The 16,687-nt window shown below is 36.0% G+C and overlaps 3 protein-coding genes across 3 annotated transcripts in view; all 3 read left to right on the forward strand.

The window, feature by feature from the left end:
• The window catches only part of LOC124180626 (43 kDa receptor-associated protein of the synapse homolog), a 50,189-nt gene extending 45,054 nt beyond the window's left edge, over positions 1-5,135 (forward strand). The window contains exon 11 of the mRNA XM_046566380.1: positions 5,124-5,135. The gene's annotated coding sequence lies outside the window, so the exon portion shown is untranslated. The remainder of the gene's footprint in view (positions 1-5,123) is intronic.
• On the forward strand, positions 1,872-9,695 carry LOC124180625 (protein PAT1 homolog 1). Its single transcript, XM_046566379.1, has 9 exons — positions 1,872-2,025; positions 2,774-2,971; positions 3,213-3,813; positions 3,923-4,026; positions 4,305-4,816; positions 4,921-5,134; positions 5,208-5,423; positions 5,526-5,789; positions 5,878-9,695. Exons 1-9 carry the CDS (start codon positions 1,987-1,989, stop codon positions 6,133-6,135), a joined length of 2,406 nt encoding a protein of 801 aa, XP_046422335.1. The 5' UTR covers positions 1,872-1,986; the 3' UTR covers positions 6,136-9,695.
• A 934-nt stretch (positions 9,696-10,629) lies between these two features.
• The window catches only part of LOC124180623 (protein diaphanous), a 43,236-nt gene continuing 37,178 nt past the window's right edge, over positions 10,630-16,687 (forward strand). Inside the window, exons 1-2 of the mRNA XM_046566377.1 lie at positions 10,630-11,050; positions 11,945-12,043. Of these exons, the coding sequence (XP_046422333.1) occupies positions 12,008-12,043 (36 nt within the window). The 5' untranslated portion in view covers positions 10,630-11,050; positions 11,945-12,007. The remainder of the gene's footprint in view (positions 11,051-11,944; positions 12,044-16,687) is intronic.

Raw genomic sequence — 16,687 nt, forward strand, 5'->3', positions numbered from 1 at the left:
ACGAATAATTTTCGACCTAGGTAAAACTCTGTAACTTTCCAAATTAGGGTTGGAATGAAAATAGCTTATTGGGTTCTTGGTAAAATTGAATTGATTACCATCGTTATGAGTTTGACAAAAAAAAGAACCACTTCCGGCATAAAGATGACAAAATTACTTTGAAGTAACACCTTTTGCCAGTGTCCAGGCGCGGGACAAGAATTTCAAATTCTCTGATTATATTAAGCATCGTGCCAACATTATTCGCCTGATAATTAAACAATTTTTCTGAAAATCTCGAATAATTTTTCATTGAAAGACAAATTAACTTATCATAAATTAAAATTATTTTATAAAATTAATTATGTTTTAACGGATAGTTCGAAGAGAAAAGTCATATGCGGAGTCATACCTAAACTATCGTATGAATTCAAAACCAAAAAGAGAGAGGAAAAACAAACAACCGGTATACACAAATAAACAGCCTTTCCCAATTATGGCCGGACAATTGTTCTCGTAGAATCCTTTATTTCATCGCAGAAGTAAGAATTGACTCCTCGGTTGTGTTTCCGCATACTCTTCGTATCGTCAATGTTCTCACAATCAGATATTGTTCAGATTGTAAATTCTTCTTTTCTATCGTTTGCCAAAAACAATTTTTTGTACTTTTATACAAGAAGTTGATTTGAAATATCGGGAAGGCTGATTTGAAGCTCAGATTTCGGATTGTTCAATTATATGAATAAAACAAATAAGTATAAACTGTCTGTATCTATAAATATAGGTATGTGATTTATTATCACGGCAATGTATGCACAATCAGTCAAGAATACAATGAATCACACTCGCACGTATATAGTCTGTATGATGTATGTACAAGCACAATACCATGTTGACTAAAGAAAAGTTTAAATGAAATGTTGATAGTACTTTTAAAACAAAAGTATAAAAATTATATCACATATAACATTCGCAACGTTACTCTAAGCACACCGTAATAAAATAAATTGACGAGTTTTATCGTTGTTCTTGTTTTAGACCGAACAACTGTAGATAAATTATACCTCGATTAAGAGCTAATAAAAGTGATTATTATAATGATGATAATAAAAGAGGATATCGTTTTGAAAAGTTAAAGCATATTTCTTACGAACCATCGCCAATGGTATTTGATATTTTTCATTTCCTGTATTGTGGCAATTTCGTTATCCTACAAATCGATGGTGACAATTTCAGGAAAAGCTAGGATGAAAAAAGATTTAAATCACTGACTTAAACGACGTTGATTCGGATATTTCAACTGTCATCAGCGGGTAAAGCTCATATCATTACGGTCGGAGGCCGTATTAACAGATGAGTTTTTCCCAAGTTTAGTCTTCGGCATTTTTCGGTGATAAACAAGTCAAGCAAACGTAAATTGAAACAAACACAGGTGAAAAGAATCCTGTACATTGGAAGAAAATTTCAGATTTTCAAAAGTTTCGCTATAGTATATTTTTTCGTCTTCGTGGAACACTCTGCGAATTGACATAGCTAAACGTGAACCCGCCAGAACACTTGAATACTTTGGGATCCGTTCGGACTTGACTTCCGGTTTCATACCTATTACAGCGCTTATGCGTGGTGGAAATCGGAATTATCGGAGAGGGCAATAGATAGACGTAATATGTATAATTTTGAGGTAGCATTCGATATTCTTTCTTATTAGCGTACCTTGGGCCATGAACAAATGATTTGATTATCGTATTTCAAATTTCGTACCATTCTCTGATTAACGTGGCAAATAATAAATGGCATCTATGAAATGAGGGGTTGAAACACTGGTTGAAAACGCGGCTTGAGGGACAGTGAATTTGACCCATCGCGATGTGTTGCGTTCTCTGACGGGGAATACCGAAAGCCTGTCGGGAAGTCCGTGGTTAGTCGTGACCGCCATGACAGCTGATGTCTTTTCCAGCGCTTGACGTTTAGTCGGATCATGACATTTTGCGAATTTAATTTTGACAAATGGCAGACTCTTTTTTCGGATTTGACACATCTCTCGCTGTAAGTTGTATTTGGCTATATTATTTCTCGTTAAATTTGTTCGGAATTTTCCTTTGATCGGAAAGGTATCGCCGATGGGAAACCCTTGATTTTTTCGCGTTTCGACCGCGTCGCGGTACAGCATGGATCGAAAATTTGTTATTTTTATAGCATATCGCGCGGCTAATGCCTTTTATGATATTTCACGTCGACGTTTCACAATCCCTCATCTTTCTTACGCTCGCATGTACGGAAATCACGCTAAACATTAACCCTGCACCAGCCAAGATGCAAACAACGTTTTCACGGATGTGAATTCTGATACGGCCACGAATGTACTATACATAACCTAAGTCTTTCATTATCCCCGCCCCGGAAAGGTCAATAACATTGAATGTCGCTAACCGTGAAAATTTCATCAAATCTCGCAAGATTTTTCTGAGAATTTCAGCGGCTTCCAAGCTCAACCGTCAGCCATAACTCATAGGTTATGTTTCTATAATTTCGCACGTACAACAGTTTCAAAATTAATTTGTCAACTCAGTAAGGTGTCTCTGTTTGCACTTTAATGCTCTGATCTCTTTTTCTCATTCAGTATTTATTTGTTGAAACCCAGAGTTCCAATTCGTCAAAATACCAAGTAATATGATCTCGAGTTATTTGCAAAATATAACATCCGATATTACTAGCACGTTCAATCTATTGCATGTGTTCTCTACTGGATTGATGAATGTTTGTCGTTTGTTGTATGATTCCTCAAATTTAACAGGGTGATGGCCTAGAAGATGGATTTGATGGACCATTGGAAGATGAAGATATTATTGGTGAAGAAGATGAATATGATGCATTGAACGATGAAACATTCGGAGCGGAAGCAACAGGTGGAGATTGGGAGCAAGATCATGAGAAATTGGCCCGAATCACCGAGTCCTGTAGACAGCAGCCGCCCAGCTTACCTTTACACCGGGTTTGTAACTGCTTGTCTTGGGCAAGATTCCGCAAAATTTAAGATTTTTCACAAACAGTCTACTTTTCAAGTTTAATGATTGATTTTAATCTTGTATGATACACAGATTTGTTATTTTGCCCCGATTTGGAATACAAAAATTCAGATGGTTTTATTATATATTGCATTTACTGGATAGTTCAATTATTAAAATCAAGATTGATGCAATTTAAAGCACAATATTTTATTCTTTCATTTTTAGAATGGCATTGAAATAGATATCGAAGATAGCTTGTCACACTTGGTACTAGATGATAGAGATGGGACAACGCCACGACCAGGTGTTTGGGACAGCCCAACGAGCTTTCCTATGCCGAGAATTCAACAGCGTCCTTCGATTTCATCTACCCTTAAAAATGTCTGCACTGTTGAGGAATTGGAGCGAGGTCTCATCGCTAGTAGACCGCCTCCAGGTCTTGCTAAACCTCTACCTCCTCAACTGCATCTCCAACAACACCATCAACAACAACAACAACAGCAGCAGCAGCAGCAGCAGCAGCAGCAGCAGCAGCAGCAGCAACAGCAGCAGCACCATCATCAACAGCAACAGCAACAACAGTTACACTATCAGCAACAGCAGCAACAGCAACAACAACAGCAGCAGCAGCAGCAGCAACAACAACAACATTCATCAGGTGGACCATTCTTGTTCGATTCCGTACCATTGGGTGAACTTCAAATGAAAGGCCTACCACCTCCTCGTTTTCCCCCAGGATTAGGCCTTCCAGGTCCTCGTGTCATCTTACCTCCTCAAGTGAGACCACCACCACCTCAGTTTATGCAGCACCACAGACTGCTTCCTAGTGAGTAGAACCATCTATATATTTTCAAGCATTTTCATTATCATGTTGGTAAAAAAATTTTGTATGTGAAACTTGACTGCCCCAAATCGTATCTCAATGTTTTTTTCAGATCAACAAGGTAACATGCTAAGGTACCCTATGCCTCCTCATTTGATGATGCCACCAGGAGCTCAAAGGCAGCCTCCACCACCTTCATTTCGTAATAATTATCCTGTAAGTTATTCATAACATGAAAGAATACAGGTTTGCTACAAATCTGTAAAACTTGGAAAAGTCAAAAAGTTTTGAGTTCAGTAAGGTTTTGTTCTTGACATTGAATCTGAAAATAATATATAAATATTGGAATATTATTCATGTCAAAATTTGTAGCGATCCTAAAGTAACGAAAAATTTCTCATAAAGATTAGTTCGTGAGTAGTTGAGAGGAGTGAAAGCAAAGAGAAGGAGTAATGTAACACCTGAAATTGAAGTGGTATTTGCTTTACTTTTAGCAACCACCTTATCCAGGACTCCCTCCACCTCAATTACTGCGTCCTGAACAAACGATGATGCCGCCATTTGCTAACAATCAAATGAACCATCATCAACAGCACTCTCCCCATTCAGGAAATCAGCGAACAGTTCAGAACAATCGACCGTTCCATTCCAATGACCAGCCATCTGGTCATCAACCACCTACTCACCAGCCATTTTTCAAGAACAACCAATACCCTCATCATAATCACAACCGAAATAATCAACGGTATCATCAACAGCACCACTATCAAGGTATGAATGGATCGAGTGGTCCAATGGGTGACTACGATGAGTACGCCGGCCTTATGAGTAATCGTGAGAAACAATGGCTGATCAACATCCAGCTGTTGCAACTGAACACCAACCAGCCATATGTCGAAGATTATTATTACACTGTATTTTGCGACAGGCAAAACAAACTGAACGAAAATCAGGAACACAAGGACAGAAGGCATCATAACAACAATGGCCACCATAGAGATTCCAGGTAGATATACTCGATATTTTTTCGACATGAAAACCAAACAAAGCTCATAAATTCGATAATAATATTTTATTCTCTAAATGTCAATAATTTGTATATCACAACAGGGATAGAGATCAGCAACAACATATACTGACAAAGGTAGTTTACACGCCCATGCAGTTTGAAAATTCGCTTGGTAAGCTTCAATGTGGTAGTGTGACTGCTCCTCGCAAGATAATTGACATGGACGTGGTTCCAAACAACGATCCTCAGCAAGCACCACATTCACAACAGAAAGACTCGAAAAAAACACGTCAACTTCTACTAGAGATCGAAAGAGTAAGTTTGAAATGTTTACAATTATTCAACATCATGTTTCAACTAGTTATTCTCTTTGTTCTTTTTTTTCCAGTTGTACACGTTGCAGTTAAAGCTCGAAGATCTGACTAATCCTTTAGCTCTATTAGCAGCAGCTGAACAGCAACACCAACAACAGCAGGAAGGAGAAGGAGAAAAGAAACCAATCAAAGAGTCCAAAGTTGAACTGATTGGCAAACTAATAGCTTCGTTTCTGCAAATATTGCGAAATGATAAATTAGCCGCTTTGCTCAGCATTCGCAAAGGAAAGGTCAGTATTTACATGAAGGGTCTGGTTTAACATTGTAGAGTAACAAACGTCATACATCGATTGACAAAATGGTCCTTTATGTGATCGGAAAATCAATTGCAGATGTTGTTACTTCGACTGCTGCCACACATGAGCGTAACTGAATACAGCTCTCAGCTAGGCGATCTGTGGACTGGATTGGTTCGTGGATTGGTAGTTATAGGGCGCAGGGATTCTCATTTACTGACAAACTTTTATCCTGAATTTCGAAGGTGGTTACATACCATAACTGATTTCGGCTCTGTTCTACGCCTAGCGAAGGCATTGGTTGAGTCAGCATCTCTACCACTAAAAAACAACAGCCTAGCATTTGCTTTAACAAACAAGGTTTGTACCATTTTTGACTCGTAATTTCTTGTCTGATCGTTACATATTTACAGTGGTTTTAACTTAATTTGGTTTATTGTTACTGCAGTTTGGAGTATCGGTTATAGCCTCGGTGTTAGAACAAGCTGAAACATTATCTCCAGTTGAGGATACGATGGCTGGCGATTGGTCAACTTTTGTTATGACATTAGTGGAGACGATCGGAGTCACGCCTCCCAGCGTTGCACCATGTGAACCGATTGCAGCTAATACTCTTAATCAACATTTAAACAGGATTCAATCATTGAAAATTGAAAGGTATGCACCATTGGAACTACTGTTGACCGATGCAAACCCTTCACGATAGTCTTAATTTTAAAATATGTAATTTGAGAATTTTTTTTCTCGTTCTTATTCTTTTTTTTCGCGACTTTCCGTACTACTTTCTAAAACTAAAATGGGAAATGTTGAAGGGTCAGTGTTTTTGTTACCTCTGAGTGATCTTAGCGAATACATAGGTAATACTGGATATCATAAACCGGTGTGAAGTACAGTGAAATGCATTTTACGCCTAGTTTGAGATAGTGTTGAAAAAAAATATTCTCTTTTCTAAAAGATATTGAAACACAGACAGTTGTGTATAGCTGTTGATAGAATTTATATTAATGCTGTTCAAACTATCTTACTTTTTTATGACAAAATAGCAAAATCTGCTAGTTACTCCATATCGGAGATATATATATTTAGAAGAAAAAAAGTGAGAAAATAATGATAATTATCCACACTGTTTGTACTGATATCCAGTGGTCCGGCTGAAAATTTCGAACAAATATTTCAAAATTGATACACCTTCGTCTTCGCTCTAAAAAATATGTATTAATGTATTGATGGACTAAAAATCAAACAATTGAATGAGAGTTTTGATATAATCGAAAAAATCTATTTGTTACCTCTCACGTTTTTTAATTTAGGTAGCATAAGTCACATGACGCTTAACGGCCTTTTTTTTCCTAATATAATTTTTTTTCTAGTAAAACTTAGCTATGCTAGTAGATTGTACAAAACGTGTTGTATTGGGACAACCATTTCAATCTCTGTTTTAAATAGGGGCATCAAAGACAAAAAAGGTCTCTCAAAAGATCTAAGATAATGTTTGACTGAAATAATAATAATTATCGTTGAAATATTAGCACTACGAGTAGAATTAATAATTTTCAGTCTGTGATTTATGCTATATAATCTCGATATCTGTAAGAAAACGGGTTGGGTGGATTCATCAATTCGCAATTTTAACTACCCATATTATAATTTCCGAATATGTGGGAATGAATGTCAGTAATAAATATTGAACTGTAAAGATTGTTCTATTCATACAGAGTGGCAAAACAAGCAGGGTGAGATACGAATATTATTTTCATGTTACTTTTATTAACTATTATTATCATATACATACATTACGTATTTACAATACAATACAATATATTGATTTGTGTCTATAATAATTGAAAAGATTTCAGTAATATTTTCACGAATCACTTCAATTATTATATTAATCAATTTAACATCCATCAAATTAGATTTCTAAACTGTGAAAAAAATTCCAATCAAAGAAACATCATTTACGTTTAGACATATTCAATAAGGCATAAGTTTTGCTGATTCATGGAGGAAAAAAAAAACTTGATCGCTGCCTCGGATCGTGAAATCTATTTAATGAAACTTTATCTAAATAATCTTACTTATAAATTACCTGATCATATTTCTATGCGTTAAAGATTCGATTAAAATCGATAAAATTAATATTTTCAACATCCGATACAGCGGTAGATCCACATGTACATTAATTGCAAATAGTACACTATTATTTGTTACTATTAATTATAATAATATTATTATTATTATATATTATATATGTGTAGCTTGTACATAGCATGAAACTGATAAACGAACAATTCCTATGTTTTGTAATTAGTTGCGACTTTTTTTTTCATAAACAAGTTGAGGAATACTCTTTCGCGAAATGGTAACAAAAATATAATATCAAAGCAAAAAAAAAAAAAATAAGGAAAAATTAAAAAATTAAAAAAAAAAAGACAGTTTTCTCTTATTTTGTAAAACTTCGTTAATAACTGTATTGTTTAGTCATTGATTAGCCAATGTTGAGTTAGAGTGTCAGAAATATTAAAAATGATGTGTATGTGAAAATGTATAGGTAGATCAACGTCTTACAATTTACCATCAATTGACTTTTAAACCTAAACTAAATTGTAATTATATAATCACTTGTAATTGCGGATTTATAAGTAAGTAACGGGTATTTACGCGTTTACACATTTGATTCAACAGGTGTTGGCGAAAAATTGTCAATGCTAAGTTTAATACGTGTGTGTGAGTGCATAAAGCCTACTCAACTACCTGAGATTATACGGTGAATTGAAATCAAATTATTTTTCCCCGTTTATGTATCGTTGGTCACTGGGAAGTTAAAAATAGACACGATTTGAATACCGTACTCTGGCAAATGAATTTTACTCAATAACCGTTTAACATATATGTCCGTGAAATTATCGTACGAGGTAATTCAAAGGCTTTATTTTGTAATGTGAACTAAACCGAATACCCTATTTTTATTTTTAGTACAATTGACATCTAAGTGCGGCAGAGCCTTTCAATTATGCTTTGTGGTACATCTTAATTATTCATTCAAACACATGAATATACTGTTCAAGTTCGAGCGTATAATGAGAGTACTCATAAAAAAATTATAACAGAAAAAGGTAAACACAAAAAAAAGAGTAAAAGGCAAACAAAAAAAAAAAAAAAAAAAATTAAAAGGTAAACAAAAAAAATAATAAAAAAGGCAAAAAATATAAGTCCCAAAGAAGTAGGGAACGTTTTTATTTTTTATCATTCGTGCAATCTGTAGACAAATGCATTTACTGCCAACACAATGAATAAAATGTTTTATTTATTCCACATTAAATTATATACGACGCGTTCCGCAGATTGCCCGGATTTTCATTACATACGCATCTATACAAGAAAAACTGAAAATGTATAATATCGCAGTACAAGTCCAAATTAGCCCTGTCAGTTACGCTATATTCTTCTTACAATGTAACTGGGTGATGAGACATTGTGCGATTTATTAATGAAAAAAATAAAACTACTTACACTTTAAATTAGTTTAGTAATACTATTAATATTATTGACATCATCATTATTATCATTAGTTAACGTACGTTTTGCATCATTGTTTAAGTTATGGTTTAAGCATTCTGATGATATAACTATTATCACATGTTATACTTGGTAATTTACATTGTGAAGTAGTAGCTTTAACTACTTAGGTGAAGTTCAACTGCAAAAGCTTTGCAAATCTGCCGCACGCAAGTTAATATTATCCATGCCTTGACTCGTCCTATTTATTAATATGTTTCGAAAATAGAGAGTTTTTGGCAAGATTTAAGGCGAGATTAGAGTTAAAGGAACGTCAGAAAAAGTAATACTTGTTGAATAAAAAAGAAAAAAATTTTAAAAGCAAATAGCTAAAATGTAAGAATTTGAAGGAAAAAAGTTGTGGGATGGATACATATTTGTTTGTATATTTTCTCTCATACCTTGAAGAATGAAAAATTTATTAGTCAATATTGATCAGAACATTGATTAAAAAAATGTATGCATAATTAAAGTAAAGAAACCCAAAATGGCGTAAAATTTAGTTTTAGAGGACGAAAGATTCTCTTTAATTTTCTCTCAACAATTAGAAATATAATTTCAATACAATTAAACTATCTACCATACGTATAACAAAGCCGAACGGAACTGAATACTTGTGTTAATAACTTATACCACAGCTACTGTTAAAAGAAAAAAAAAAAGAAATGAACGAAAAAATCATGTTCAAATTACATAACATGGAGTTTACTTTAATCTTAACGAAATTAGAGATATATTTTTATAGAAATGCTGTGTTTATTGCGTTAAAGATCAATTAAGAGTAATAATTGCCCTAAGATTTGAGATAATTTAACGAGTTATTTTCGAAGTTGAAAAGATAAAAGAAATAACAATAAGAAGAAAAAAATAAAATGAATAAGATTTTTTTTTTAAATTTCATAGCTATAATAAGTAATTTGTACGTTTGGTACAGGAACATTGAGAAAAAAAAATATATTATAATAATAGATGATTGTAAATTTTTGATGCTGCCGAAAGAAATAACTCTTGACTGTTGCATATGTACAGATATTTCATCTAATTTCAATTTAAAGTCGTAAATAAATGTTTTGCATCCTAAAAGCGAACCTTTGTAGTACCTTGAAGTTGTAAACATTTCTCGTGCTGCTGGTAAGCATATACCTACATATACCGTTCATATACAACATCTGTATTATTGTGATAATTTGGTAATGAAATACGTTCGATAAACTGATACACTAAACAGATTGTAAATTATGCCAATTAAAATCTTAGTTGAATTCCAAGCACGTTTCATATCAGTATTGAGAGCAAGAGTGATACCGTTTGTTACTACAACGTTACATTTATCGTCCGCGCTTACTATTGTTATTGTTATTCTGTCTCCAATTCAAATCTGCCGCCGATTGAATAGATAGACAGCTGTGCGATTCGAGAGTCTCACTCATTACTTCGTGGTCTCATTGAACCGTATGTGTTATGCGGTTATATTATAGTTGAGTGGTGACTCTACGTGAAAGGTTCTTGTTCCGGCGGCAAGGTGGAGTAAAAATCGCGTCACAGGGATTGGACGAATCAAGCCGTGAGAATTGCGAGTGTAAAAAAAGCGAGGTTCGTTATTGCGGAGGCCCGGAAGTTATCTGCCGTCTGAAAAAGCGATAACAAAACGTGTGGCAAAATTCCGAGAATTCGAATCATAGCTCTCTGGAAACTCGTTGAAACAAAAGATCATCGGTGAACTATTTGAAGCGCGGTGTGAAGTTTGCCCCGAGATTCCTCGTCAGCAATCGTATATCGCAAAACAGCGTGAATCGTCTTCCGGTGTCAGATTAGCGCCTCTGGCCGATCGCGTTGTCGGTGGTTGTGTTCAAGTCGTGTTGTGTTATTCAAGGAAAATCTACGTCATGTGTTGTTGTTGAATTGACCAACTGGTGTGCGGAGTGAACTTGGCGCGTTCAGCTGGCAATTTGTTCTGTGAAGAAGATCGTGTGACACGCACGTGTGCCTAGCATTTTTACCAAATAACCGTCATCGCCGTCACTCGTCTAATTGCAAGCTCGGCGTTGTTGTCAGCGAGCGAGGTAAGTAACCGTTGAAAATTGAAATTACCCGACACCAGCGTCGACTGTCAAAATTGACTTTCAAATTTCAAGCATGTTCCCCTCTCCTTGTAAGCCCTGCACACATTCGAATCGACACTCCGTCTCTCGTCAAAGCCAACGCGACATGCCAAATAATCGCCCTTCTCGCGATCTTCGAACGCTCGTAAATTTGCAAATACGTGATCATCCTGGTTCGAAACCGCGTCTTATGATGCCCGGCGTTCTTTGGTTATGTTAGGTCAGTGCCGAATCCCTCGTTTGCGCAATTCTCGCTCACTCGCTGATCGGTTAGTGTGTCCAAATTACTCCTCTTCGACTAAATGTAGAATATAGTGGATAATTTCATCCTCTTTCCCCCTCTTACTTCGCTCTCCGCAAGTGCTACACGTTCCTTTCAACGTACCACCTGTTGGAATTCTCTAAATTTAGAATATCAACCGTTTTACTCACACAAATACGTAAGCTTTTACCTGTTACTGGTTACCTGCCCATTTGTATTCGATCACCACCAATGTCTTGAATAAATTTAATCGCATGAAATATATGCACCAAGTTTCGATAGTAAACAAACAAAAACTGGTGATTAACGTACTAAAAAAAAAACTACTCCACATTCTATCTGATCTCCAAACACATCATCAAATGTTATCTCAATTAGTTCGTTATCTTGAACCACACTCGATGCATGAGTTGTACACATTCAAGTCAAGTCCAGCTGTGTCAGTTGCTCGAAGTGCTTAGGTTGGCAGTAATAATTAGAATCGAGTATATCTTTTGAAATTTCAGTACCCGTTAATTCTAATTCTCTGGAATGAAAGAAATTTGATTCAATTATTTTATCTTCTTTTATTTAAATGTTGAATTAAATTTCAGGACGTTGGAGGAGAACGGAACAGAGAAATGTATCAGCGAGGATAGCGGCTCAAACCCTGAACAATGACGAGCCGAAAGGATAAAACAGCAAGCGGATTTGTGAGTACTTAATTTTTCAATTTGACTTTGATCACGCCTTTGATCCATCGCTCCAAGTATCAATCCCATATTTTCATACATTATTTTTAACCCAATATCTCTCGTCTTGACGAGCGAGGAATATTTCAAAAGTTCTATTGGTATTTAATCATCGTGGCGTACAATCAATTTTACAATAGTGTAAGCAAAACACGATTGTTCCAATTTACAGATTCCTATCCAGTAATTGCAATAATTATTTTTAACTGTGAACACAAAGATAATCAACAGAATATTATTAAGAAAAGATCATGATGTTAAATCAGTTTAATAATAGAAGATAAGATAAGAGTGGATCTATTCTGTGTTTAAATTACTGCCATAAATCGCATCTTCTTTCTCAATCCTCTTAAATCTTACTAAGAAATCTTTCCCATCTTCTTATAGTCTGTCTAACGATGCGAAGAATTAAAATAAAAACGAAAAGCAATAAATACGAATAATAATAATAATAATAATACGCAAATCCAGATGATAATTACTTTCACGCTAGTAATTAGTACAAGGTCGAAGATTGGCGTAAATAAGTGTATAACGTACATAACGCAGTACGATGTAATGAAAAATATCCCGTACGTTGAGTATATACGCGTGTATGTATCATATATGTATATTAATACATATTATTACATTATGACGTAACCGTCGTCCCAGTTATCACACATTGTACGTACATATACGGGCCGGCGACAAAAATGGTATGGTCGAAAAAGATTACCTCAACGATAGATGTAAAGAACTGTTAGTTTTTATTTATTGCAAATGCCGCACACGACCCAAATTTCATACGTGATGTATTTTTATTGCATTACCTACCGATACAGGTATATCAATGTGTTAAACGTCACGCAGCGTGTCTTTGCTTGATGTTAGCTAAGTACGAGCCCCACGGATTATCAATCGATCGATAAATCAGCAATACTAAGAACACATTGTATATATTATACGGTACATCGCATATATTGATATATCTAACGGCATTCAATACGGACATTGCGAACAGGTTGATAAAAGCAATTCATACATGTGAATAATTTTGAAAAAAGAATTCTTTAATACAGACGACAAGGAAATCTATGCACTTGTTTGATATATAAATTAAGTTGGGTAAACGGTGCTGGACTTTACTTGACGTTGAGAAGTACCATACGATTAGTCACGCCACGTGATTAATTGAGTAACTTTTATAAAGCACCGCAATCGCATCATACGTAAAATGTATATCCTTGCATGTTGTGTTGTATATTTCCTGATGAATGAACGTTGTTCGATTTCAACATAATCGGCATGAGTAAAAAATGATTGTGCACGTCAGAGAGGTAAACCCGTGACGTATAATTTCATACATGTAATACAGTATAATAGAATATAGAAATAAAGAGATGATAGATGCTTGAATCTGATATGCAGATATAAACTAGAGATTTGATCGGAATCGTATCTGCGATAATTTCAGATCAATGTTCTCGGTTTCGTTGGTTGAAAATCATCGAGGAGTTCCTCAGTTTCGTTGAATCTTGCATTTGTCGTCAATTTAATATCTGTGCGCTTCGTGCAGCGGCTCAAATCGCGTTGTGTTATATCTCCATGCAGCACGGACAGGAAGTTTGTAAATTTTTAACGCAGAAACCGGAAGAGGAAAGACAGGCCGGCGGAGAGATGCCTACTCAAATCGAGTATTCACTCGCAATTAGATACGCTAGCTTGATAAAAAAGGAAAAAAGAAAAAGACTGTAAGAGAAAACAAATGTATGTACCTACGTAGAGAAGTGAGAGAAAAAAAAAAAGAAACAATCCCGCCTTCTGCAATGATAATGTAATAATAATAAGCCCCACTTTACAACAGAAAATGCGAAACAGTGCGTGAATTTGAATAGGCAGCTAACTGAAATGCCGCGATCATAATAATCTGAAGATTCAGATCGGCGAACATACCCGTTATCATGTTCATTTGTTATAATTCGGTATAAGGTTTCGAATTTCCGTGGCATAAATTCGCTACTCGTCGTTTCGATAACGTCACAAGTACGGAATCAATATTAAAAAAAAAAAGAAAAGAAATTAACCATGAAGTCTGCTAAGGCAGGCATCGAATATTTCCATATTTTACACTCGCACATTCTCTCTGTAATCCAAACAAACGGACACTAGTATGTTGGATGTTGGTGACCCGAGTATTCTCGCAGACTTACTTACCGACTCTCCGTTTGGAAAAACAAACAGTTTTCCCGTCCGGAAGGTCGGTCGAAAAGGATTTGCGTGTCCCATGCACGACACGTGTGTCTTCAAGTATCACGGTGTACACTCATAAATCGGTGTGGTAAGATTTCTCAAGGTCGGAATTCGTCCTCAAATACCTGTACGTACAATCAATGTTAAAAAGAAGAAGAAAAAAAATGCCACAAAGCTTGTTTCGGAGTGTTGAAAATTTTAAACAACGAAATATATGAATATTCCTATTAGAGGGTCATTAACGTCTTCGTGTATGATTTGCGAGTTAAATTCTTAGTGCAAACTAACGAATTGAAGTTTTCTTCCTTCCTTACGGGTAGACGTGTTCGATGATATGAAATTGACAAAACCCAACGCGGTTCACGAGAAGCGACTAACCTTGCCTAACAGCATTGCATATACGGTCCAACCTACTCCAGGATTCGAGTGTATAAAGTTTAGTAGGTAGGTGGGTTGATGATAGGTGAGGTAACATAACGGTGCGCTGGTCCAGAGTTGGAGATCTCCAGTCTCCCGGGGCTAGGCAAGGCTGGAAACCGGAATATTGTTCCTCCCATAAGCATCGTCGATCCCCGTGCATTCTAGATAAATCTCTAATCTCGAATCGTATCTTTTACCTGGTCGAAAACTCCCCTAATTACAACCAATTCTTTCCTTTTCTCTCAGTTTTCGGTATACGTGCCGGTCCCCTAAAATCTCGCCATTTTTTTTTTTTTCAGACTTGAAGAGTTATTACGTAGATCCTGCGTACGAATATTCATGGGTATTTTATTTCTTTTTTTTACATCTGTTATTACTTTTCGACTCCTAAATCCACATGTTTTCGTATCAAAGTCACATTATTTTTTGCAATTATTTCCACCCGCAATGTTGTAAAGAACTCTGAATCTTGGATAAAATATTTTACCGTTATAATGGAAAGAGAAACGAAATGTGAACTTAAAAAGTATTGCTGCTGAATGATGTTCGCTTTCAGTTTCGTTTATAACTCGTATCAAGAATTGTACGCGCTTGCAGGTAATCCTATGGGGGGTGGCAGATAAATCGTTAATTTATGAACAAAGTTTGCTGAACGTTATTCCATACACTCTTTCGTTCGCATCGAGCGGGAATCGAGAATGCAGTAATACGTGTACGCGAATGTTCGCTAATAATCCCTGCAAGTCAAACTTTTGATTAATCGACGCAGTCGAGTTTGCCTATCAATTAGGAAAATACATGATAGCATGGTGTCGTCACTTTATGGTTATCTGCTCACGTCGTCGTGTATATATCGCAGTGAAAACCGCCTTTCCGTATAATATACGTACCTGATTGCCCGGTATTGTATTTTAATACGGTGACTGTAATAATCGTACATGTACAGCAATTTGTTTCAACAGGCGGAAACGCGCAGCCGTGTTGTAGATCGATCACTAACACCGTCACTGTCGGTCATTACTGTATACAACCCTTATCGAATCCATACATATATGACATTATGCTCACGAGATTCGTAAAAACGCGACATTTTCTTACTCACGCCAAATGAGGGTGAGAAATTGGTCGGTAGCGAAATGACGCTGGATTAGCTACCTCGCATGGAATTGAAATTTAAAACGTTTATACGACTTGGCTAACTTTTCCAAGCTGCACTTTTCTCTCGCCATTTTTCATTTCAAGTCCTAGCATTATTTATTTTTCTTCAATTTATACGTCTTTTTTAGTTCTCGGTTATATGAATGTTCGCTGCAGTTTGCGTCCCTTTATATACCTACTGCATCGAAGCGGAAGCGAAACCAATTGAAATGAGGTATTAATTTCCTAGTTTGGTTTCGTAATTGATGTTAATTATTCCAGTAGGTATAAGGTGATTATAACTAATTAAAACAGTTTCGACTCGCGCACGCGTAACTAAACGCGATGTTCCTCCTCGACCTTATCGTGGTCCTTGTAGACTTTTTATTCCCAACGGAATGCAGAGGGAAAAAAATTTGAAAAGATGTTCAACCGCGGAGATGGGAGGAGATCAAAGAATCCACCGCTACTGATCTCATATTTACACCGAACGGACCTCGTGACCTGCAAGTCGTCTGACCTTATTGCTTGTTAATCGTACGATTGATTCTTGAGTCGACCCCTCGACTCCCGAGTTATCAAAGTCTCGGGGTAATTGAAAATTCCTCATGTATAATACGCGTGTGTGTATATATGTATAGATGTAACGTGTCATTAGTCGACGGCCGGAAAAAGAAACTACGTTATATATACGATTACAGTTGCAGCGCAATTGCGTCATTGGAATTGTTGTAGCAAATGTAACAAATGCAAGCTTAGAAAAAAATAGAGATTTTCAAGCTAGCTGAGGAGTTGGAAAGAAATTCACGTATCGCA

Source organism: Neodiprion fabricii, chromosome 4 (assembly GCF_021155785.1).
Source record: "Neodiprion fabricii isolate iyNeoFabr1 chromosome 4, iyNeoFabr1.1, whole genome shotgun sequence".
Taxonomy (NCBI): domain Eukaryota; kingdom Metazoa; phylum Arthropoda; class Insecta; order Hymenoptera; family Diprionidae; genus Neodiprion; species Neodiprion fabricii.

Excerpts from the sequence above, each read along its gene's own strand:
- LOC124180625 (XM_046566379.1), top strand. The coding sequence starts at position 1,987 with ATGGCAGACTCTTTTTTCGGATTTGACACATCTCTCGCT. Across the intron at positions 4,817-4,920 it reads GGCCACCATAGAGATTCCAG|GGATAGAGATCAGCAACAAC; the intron begins GTAGATATACTC and ends ATATCACAACAG. Across the intron at positions 5,790-5,877 it reads CATTTGCTTTAACAAACAAG|TTTGGAGTATCGGTTATAGC; the intron begins GTTTGTACCATT and ends TTGTTACTGCAG.